The 8075-nt window shown below is 48.2% G+C and overlaps 1 protein-coding gene across 1 annotated transcript; it reads right to left on the minus strand.

Annotated features, from left to right (window-relative positions):
* Positions 1-290: 290 nt before the first annotated feature.
* CCN3 (cellular communication network factor 3) lies at positions 291-7124 on the minus strand. Its single transcript, XM_074817618.1, has 5 exons — positions 7041-7124; positions 6026-6257; positions 5447-5698; positions 3384-3592; positions 291-1477 (listed from the first exon to the last, which is right to left on the minus strand). Exons 1-5 carry the CDS (start codon positions 7122-7124, stop codon positions 1181-1183), a joined length of 1074 nt encoding a protein of 357 aa, XP_074673719.1. The 3' UTR covers positions 291-1180.
* Between the last annotated feature and the right edge of the window lie 951 nt (positions 7125-8075).

Genomic DNA, 8075 nt, shown 5'->3' on the forward strand with positions numbered 1-8075 from the left:
CCACTATGTTTCAGGGCACATCACATCAAAGCTAACTTTATTTACATCTTCCTATCTCCCAGGCTAACTTACTCTGAAAGAAACCTCCCTTCTAATGTGTGCCTCACAGATTATTCATCCTTTCCTGCACCAAGACATTGCATGCCTGTTAGGGCAGTGATTAAGAAGAGGTACACTAAGAACATCACAAGATAGGGTCTTTTGATTTTAGGAGTATGCAGATCCTTTTTCTTCCCATTGCTTTTAGCTGTGAAAAGTCGGTAGTTTAAGAAAAACAACTTTAGAAAAAATATTTTGAATCACATAAAGTTTATTTACTTAGTAAAGTTATATTACAATATATACAGTTTCTATTTACATATACATGTAAGAAATGAAGCACCCTATGATACAGTTAGTATTTCAGAGGAATTTACAAAAAATTGGTTTTGCATCCAAATAGTTGTATCTACAGACTCACATTGGTTAGAATGAAGTTCTCCTAAGACGCTGACTTCAGCGGGTTTTGGATTAGACTGCTAGTGAAGTTACCAAAGAGAAATTTAATTGCTGTCAGCTATCAATCTCCTATGCTTCAGGATAAGAGATCTTAGCTATGTCATTTCAGGGGCTATGTGCAAACTTAATCCTCAGAGAAAGTCGGAGGTATAGATGGAAGGTATTTGATAAGATACAAGAATGCAACACTTTCATCAGTAAGATTTTTACTGTCATCAGAAACAGTTTCATTAGAATAAAAAAAGAACACTGCTTAAGTGTTTATATACATTATGCAAAGTGAAGTTAAGAACCTGGAAGCTTATGTGATATGGTATCATGCATTCCCCAAGGAATCCATTTACTTTTGAAAAGCCCAGTCTTACAGCTACTGAAACTCGTGGCATGATCCCCTTAACTCAAGGAGAAAGTCTACCTGTTCGCTTTGTAATCTTTATGCCACCGTCAAGAAAAAAAGGAGGCTCTGTCCAAGGTACAAAATTTCATTCAAGTGAATAAAAGACATTTGGAGGGGAAAAATGTAAAACGAGGTATTTAATAAACTACAGGAAAAAAGAAAGCACCTAGACTGTTTTGAAAAACATCTTAGATATTTTACATATGCAATTGTTACATTCACCTGATCGTGGGTCAAGTTTTGTATAAACTATTTATACCTTTTGTGCTACCTAATTTATGCTTTTCATATTTTTGCTTCACTAGATGTCAGATCTAATGCCTGGAAGAAAGCATTGTTACTCTGAGGACAGTTGTTATGACAGACACAGGTGTTGATCAACATCATTGGCTTTTTTAGGACTTTGCCCTGAGGACAGCGGAACTCGACTTGAATCGTTTTGGTGTTGTGTGGGGTACAGCATCGCCCATCATTGCAGAGGCCACAGTAACGAGGTTTGTATGTCTGTATGCTAGTGCAGTTCTTGTATTCAAAGCGAACAGCTTTCAGGGACTTCTTTGTTCGGGTACATTTCTTCCCTTTCTAAGAGAAATATGAAGAGCCATTAGATACATCATAGCATAAGACAGAAAGCAGTTAAAAATTGACATATAAGGATAGAGGTCTACTCTGAAAACTTAAAATTTGTTGTCTTTGCTCGTTCAACAGCAGTAAGATTCTGCAGCTCCTTCAGTAGTTACTTACAGATAACACCTGCAAGATCTGCCCTTTGACACCAGTGTGTAATTAGGTCAGTAATAAATGACAAATAATTAAAGCCACCTCCCCTCATCTGAGTCAAGCCAAACCAATGTTCGTTATGAAACTATACTGGAAAACTTCTCAGGTTAGTGTAGTTTCATCAGAGAATCAGGAAGCCAAATGGGCAAGTTACAGGACTAGATGGAGGGGAAAAAAAGAGGGCTATAATGAACATCAAAAGTCACAGCCCATTCTTGTGACTCAAGGCAGAACCACCTTGTTATTCTTAACAAATGGCTGTCCAGCTTGTCCTTGGAAATCTTCAGTGACGGAGACTCCACATCTGCCCCAGACAACCCTAACACTCACTATTCTTACTGCTTGCAAGGTTTTCACTCATGTTTTAATTTTTATGCAGTCTAAACTCCCCATGGACTCAGAACAGGCTGCAACATCTAAACGCAGTCATGAGAATGCATCTCCATTATCTTGCACTCAGAAAAAGTTCAGTTCAATCAATTTTTCCCTAGAAGAACATGTTTTCTAGACCTCTGATCATCCTTGTTAGGCCCCCAACTCTTCACAAATGTTTCATATTCTTTTCAAAACACAGTAATTGAAACTGCAGAGTATTGAGCAAAAGCCTTAGCAATCCTTCCAACACTCAGAACATTATACAAAGTGATGGTCCTCTTACCTGGCTACATGCTATTCTCCTTTACAGTAACACTTTTATAATGGGTAGAAGCAGCAAAAAAGACAGCTCCCTTAGATACACATTTATTGCACATGAAGTGTCCATGTTGGATTTGCTTTTGGAAAAAGCATCATAAGGATTAAGGTAAGGTTTCATTTACCCAAGCAGATTTTGCACGATTTCACGCAGCTCTGAAGTATACATACAGGCAGTACAATTGCATTTGTGGGAGAAATCAGCATGCTTGAGCTGTCAAAATAGTCTGCACATGCAATACATCTGATCCATTTGGGATGGCTCAAATTATCACAGAATATTTGGGGTTGGAAGGGACCTTTAAAGATCATCTAGCCCAACCCTGCTGCAGTAAGCAGGGACATCTTCAACTAGATCAGGTTGCTGAGAGCCCCTGGCCTTGAAGGTTTCCAAGGACTGGGCACCTACCACCTCTTCGGACAACCTGTTCCACTGTTTCACCACCTTCATCCTAAAAAGTTTCTTCCTTATTTCTAGTCTAAATCTACCCTCTTTTAGTTTAAAACTATTACTTCTCATCCTATTGCAACAGGCCCTGCTAAAAAGTTTGTCCCATCTTCTTATAAGCCCTCTTTAAGTATTGAAAGGCTGCGATAAGGTCTTCCCAGAGCCTTCCCTTCTCCAGGCTGAACAACTCCAACTCTCTCAGCCTGTATTCATGGGAGAGGTGCTCCATCCCTCTGATCATTTTTGTGGCCCTCCTCTGGACCTGCTCCAACAGGTCCATGTCCTTCTTATGTTGGGGGCCCCAGAGCTGAACACAGCACTGCAGGCAGGGTCTCACCAGAATGGAGTAGAGGGGCTGAATCACCTCCCTTGACCTGCTGGAGGTGCAGCACAAAGCTGCTGAGCAAACACAGCAAGTCTGATGCTTTCCAAAAACACTGGGCTTGTGGCACACATGCTAAAAGTTGTATTTACGTACACTTGCATCTGGAGCATTCTAGACCATAATACTGCAACCTTGGAATTACAGCTGAAGAGACCCTGCTCCCCTGCCACTCTGCAGCATACCTTATCAGATGGCTCTTCATTTTCACAAGGTCTTATCATGCAAAGCCGTGTCTGCTTCACCATCTCACACTGTTGATTTCTGTTGGTAACACGGGTGGAAAAGCCCATTCCACAGCTTTTGGAACAAGCACTCCATTCTGTTGTCTGCTCAATACAATTGGCACTTGAATCTGACACATCGATCCCAAGTGTGGCCTCTTGTCTGTATGCTGGAGAGAAAACCCCACAGAACCTTATTACAAGAAAAACTCCTGTGAAAACCCAGTATCTAACTGAGCTCTACTACATTTGGGAAGAAACACGTGAGACAAAAAAAAGGTCCAAAATCCATGCTTTTGCCAGGATTTAGGAATTTTAAAAGCTGCCTTTTTAGGAGCCTGGATGGCAACTTCCTACATCTAAAAATAACAGAAAAGTGCGCATCAGTGTAATCAGCAAAGCATTCAGCTTCAGTTCACTCAAGTCCACAGCTGGAAGAATTATTGCCAATTTTTTTACCAGTTTAGAACTCTAATCTCTTTATTCCTCACTCTTTCCAATGGAAATACATCACAAACCTGTTCTAAAGCTATGCCATGAAAATATTTACATTAGATATGATTTGAGAGAGGCTGAATGATTTATCTAAACTAATAAACAGCATGGAAGTAAAGTCCTTTACTCCAAGAGTCATAAAGTCACCCGATCTTATCAATTATTGACATATTACAGCCAGGGTGATGGTGGGGAGGGAGGAAAGAAGTAATTTCCAGGAGTTATCACAGCTACTAGCCATAGTCAACTCTGATCATTGTCCTGCCCTTATGGCAGTGTTGAGCCGTATTACGCAAATATTGTTAACTGTATAGTTTGGTTCAGCAGTTGTCACAGGAGTAAACAGAAAGAGGCAACATGACTGAGCTGTCAGTCACACCTCTTACCATTACGCTCCTCTACAACAGCATTTTTGCCTTTTGCATGGTAAAGCTCAAAAAAAGGTGGCCTCCCAAGAGGGATGGCCATTGCTAGAAAGAATGCAGATAATCCATCTGTAGGCATTTTACAGATTAGCCTGTCACTGTCAAACAAATCAAAGAAAAGGAAAAATAGTAGAAAGGTGGCAAGCTTTTTGTTTAAGCCTTATGTGCCTTACAACTGACACTTCATAGCACTCTGACAAGTTACTAGAGCATTTCTTCCTGGATCCTTCCTTACTTGTTTTTCAAATGGATTAGCTGAGTTTCAACATAACTAACTGCTTAAGACCACAAAAAGCAGTGACTGGAAGAGAACGCAGTGCCCTCAACTCTCAGTAAAAGTAGCTTATGAAAATTCATGTTGAACTAATAGTCTAATTTAAAGGGGGTGTCGACATAATTCAGTAAGAAAACACGGGGAAAATATTATGTAGCTTTATTTTCTGAATTACAAAAGCCATTTATGAGTTCTGCATTTTGGAATGGGATTTTTTTTTTTTTTCCAGATCCACTCACTGTGTAACCAATGCTTCTCCAAGCACTTCATAATGCTTTTGAGGACAACAATAATGATGAGAGTTCTAGCACAGACAGGCAGGAATTTGTTGGCGTTTTAGCTACCATGCTGGCCACTTGTAATAGCTGGGAAATTTAAGGGGAAAAAAAAAGTCTCTTGTAGACTAAGCTGTTAGAATAATATTTATCATGCAACATACTCTTTCAGAGCAACTAGCAAGACTGCAGCTTTGATCTGGGAGTGAAAATAATGTTTGGAGAATTATGAGCTTGCCACTGTTTTACTCGACTCACTGAACTACCCTGTACCAGATAAACAGCAGTTTCAGAACTGGGAACTAACTCAAGTTAACTACTTTTTAAAACTGCTATGCACATTCATCCTCTGAATATCTTTCCCTTTACCTGTCGAGCTCTGCCTACAGTCATAACCACTGTATACTCACTAGTGACTCTAGATGATAAAAAAGAACAGAAAAAACCGACCACACAAAACAATGTGTCTTAAGATGTGGCAACCCCATGGCTATTTCCAGTATGATATCACCTCCTCCTCACAACGACTGCGATAAATAGTTTTAGTTTCCTCACCAGCCATGGCAAAACCTCCCAAAATCACTTCATCTTTAGGGTCACAGATCCACTTCTCACAGCACTCTCCAGGGACTTCGATTTTTCTGGGGAAAGGACAGTCGGGGCCGGGGAGCAGCAGGTCGAGGTTACAGCGGGGCAGGCAGCCGATCTGTCCGTCTCGGCAGGTGCACTGGTACTTGCAGCTGGGCTGGAACGTCTCCCCGTTGCGATAAATCATCCCGTCGAACACGCAGTTGTCTCCCTCCAGCACTAGTGAGAAAGGCGAATGCATTTCACTGAGCCCGAGGGCACTCGGCACCTCCCCGCGCCTCCCGAAGCGCCGCGGCGGGCGCCCCGCCCAGTGCCCGCGAGGCCCCGCTGGACGCCGCTCCCGCCGCGCCGGAGAGCTCTCGCTCGGCCCGCCGCGGCGCCGCCAGTCCCGAGGAACAGCCGCTCCGCCGGAGGGAGGGCGGGAAAAGAGCGGGACAGCCCCGGCCCGCGGGGGTCTCCCCACCGCGCCGGGAGGGCAGCCGCGGGCGGGGGACGCCCCGCCAGTCCCCCAGCCCCGGCGCCCCCGGCCCGCCCGCCGCCACCTACCCATGCAGATGCCGGCGGCCCCGCCGCCGTCCTCGGGGCCGCGGTCGCAGTAGAGGCCGCTGCTCTCGTCGCAGGGCAGCAGCGGGGAGCAGCTCTCGCCGCGCTGCCGGGCGCACACCAGGCAGCAGGAGCAGCCGTCCAGCACGGCGGGCACCCCCGGGGCACAGCGCGGCGGCTCGGCCGGGCAGCGTCCGCCGCAGGCCCGGGGACACGCCGGCTCTCGGCCGCTCACCTGCGGGGAGAAAGCGACCCCGAGGGCCAGGTCACGGGGCCGGCTCGGCCGGGCCGGCTCCCCCCGCCCGCCGGCCCCGCCGGGCGCCCCGCACTTGCCTGGCCCGGCCGGAGGAGGAGGAGGAGCAGCAGGGCGGGCAGGCCCTGCCCGCCGCCCGTCGCCATGGTCCCGGCCGCCGCCTCCCCGCCGCGCCGCTCGGCTCTGCCGGCAGAGCCATTGCGGCCGCTTATATAGAGGCCGTTGGGGACCCCCCCCTCCACCACCACCACCACCCCCCCCCCCCGACCCTGAGGCGGGCAGCGCGGGCCGGAGGCGGGGAGCTGGAGCTGGAGCTGGGCCGGGCGCTCCGCTCCCCCCCCCCCGCTCCTCCCGCCACCTGCCCCGGCGGCGCCGAGCCGCTGCCCCAGCCCCGCCGGGCCCGCACGACCCTGCCCAGCCCGGCTCCGGGCGGCCCAGGCGGGAGCCCTTTGCCCGGAGGCGTTCCACGGAGAGGGCCCGGAGCCCCGAGGGCAGACCCGGCCCCTTCCCGGGGGTGGTCGGGCCGGCCGAGCGCTTGAGGCGAGCGGCTCCCCGGGCCGGGGGCTGCTCCCTCGACCCGTCCCTGCGGCCCGTGACCCGCCCCGCTGGCTTGCGGGCGCCTCCCTCGGGCGCTGTGCGGCGGGTCTAAGCGGCGGGCAGCGGGGCGCTGCCCCTGCTGGGGGGGGCTGCGCCGCGGCCTCTGGCACGGCCGCTCTGGGTGGGCAGTGCTCGGCGTCCCAGACCGGCCGCCCCGAACACCAGCACCTCTCGGGTGCTTCTCTCACGCCGCTTCTGGCCCTGGCGTGAGGCCTCTCGAGCTCTGCGGGCGTTACGGAGGCTGGACCCCATGAAGATAAGAGGTTATGGGGCTGACGTGCTCCTCTGTAAACTCCAGTTTGAAGTCAGGGGCGCTGTTCGTTACCAGAGGGCCGCGAGTGTGGCGGCTGGTGGGAAACAGAAGTTGCTCTGTGCAACACGATGAGTTGGAACGGTAACAGACTCCTCAGTGCTTACATGCAGGGTGCAACTCTGGGAGATGCAGCGTCGACATGTCAGGCCTCAGGAATGCGTTGGAGAAGTAACTCCAGTGCTCTGCTGTGCAATTATTTTATGTGTGCAGGACGGATTTAGGCCAAGCATGAGGGGAGACTAAATCTATTAACGGGTTATACTTGTCAGGAATTGCCTTCTGCCCAAGGCAGGCCGCCTTGGGTCTTGCTAGGATACAGATACTCTCGATCACCAGTTGTCTGGGGCAGATAATACGCACTGGATTCTGTTGTGGCTTGTTAAAGAGAAAATATTTGAAAAATAAACAGAAGTTGTAGACAGACTAGTGAAAACAAGATGCCTTTTAAGCTTAAGACATGACACAAGTGGTACTCATGAATTTACAAGGCTGCTGTAGCTCTATGCCAAAGCAATATTCAGCACAAAACCAGAAATCACCAGATACAAGTTTTGTTTTGGACAAAAGTCACTGTTCCTTTCTTGATGCTGAGTGGCAACAGCAGGGTTTCTGGAGAAGCCTGTCATTCTGGGGAAAGCAGGCTTCACCGGCACAAGAAATGTGTAATCTCCAGTCACATATTGGCCCTTCGTTTTCTCATTCACAGACAGCAGGACCAGCCAAGGGGAGGACTGGGTTGTTCAAACCTTATTAGCAGCTTGGGCATGTGTTTGAGGTTAGTTCAGTCATCCACGGCCTTACAGGTCATTTCACCTTTTTTTTTTTTTTTTTTCCTTGCTTCTTTGCCTCTTGCCTCTGATTTAGGCAGTCAGCACAAAGCCACTCTTTAC

Source organism: Strix aluco, chromosome 1, assembly GCF_031877795.1.
Source record: "Strix aluco isolate bStrAlu1 chromosome 1, bStrAlu1.hap1, whole genome shotgun sequence".
NCBI classification, from domain to species: Eukaryota; Metazoa; Chordata; class Aves; order Strigiformes; family Strigidae; genus Strix; species Strix aluco.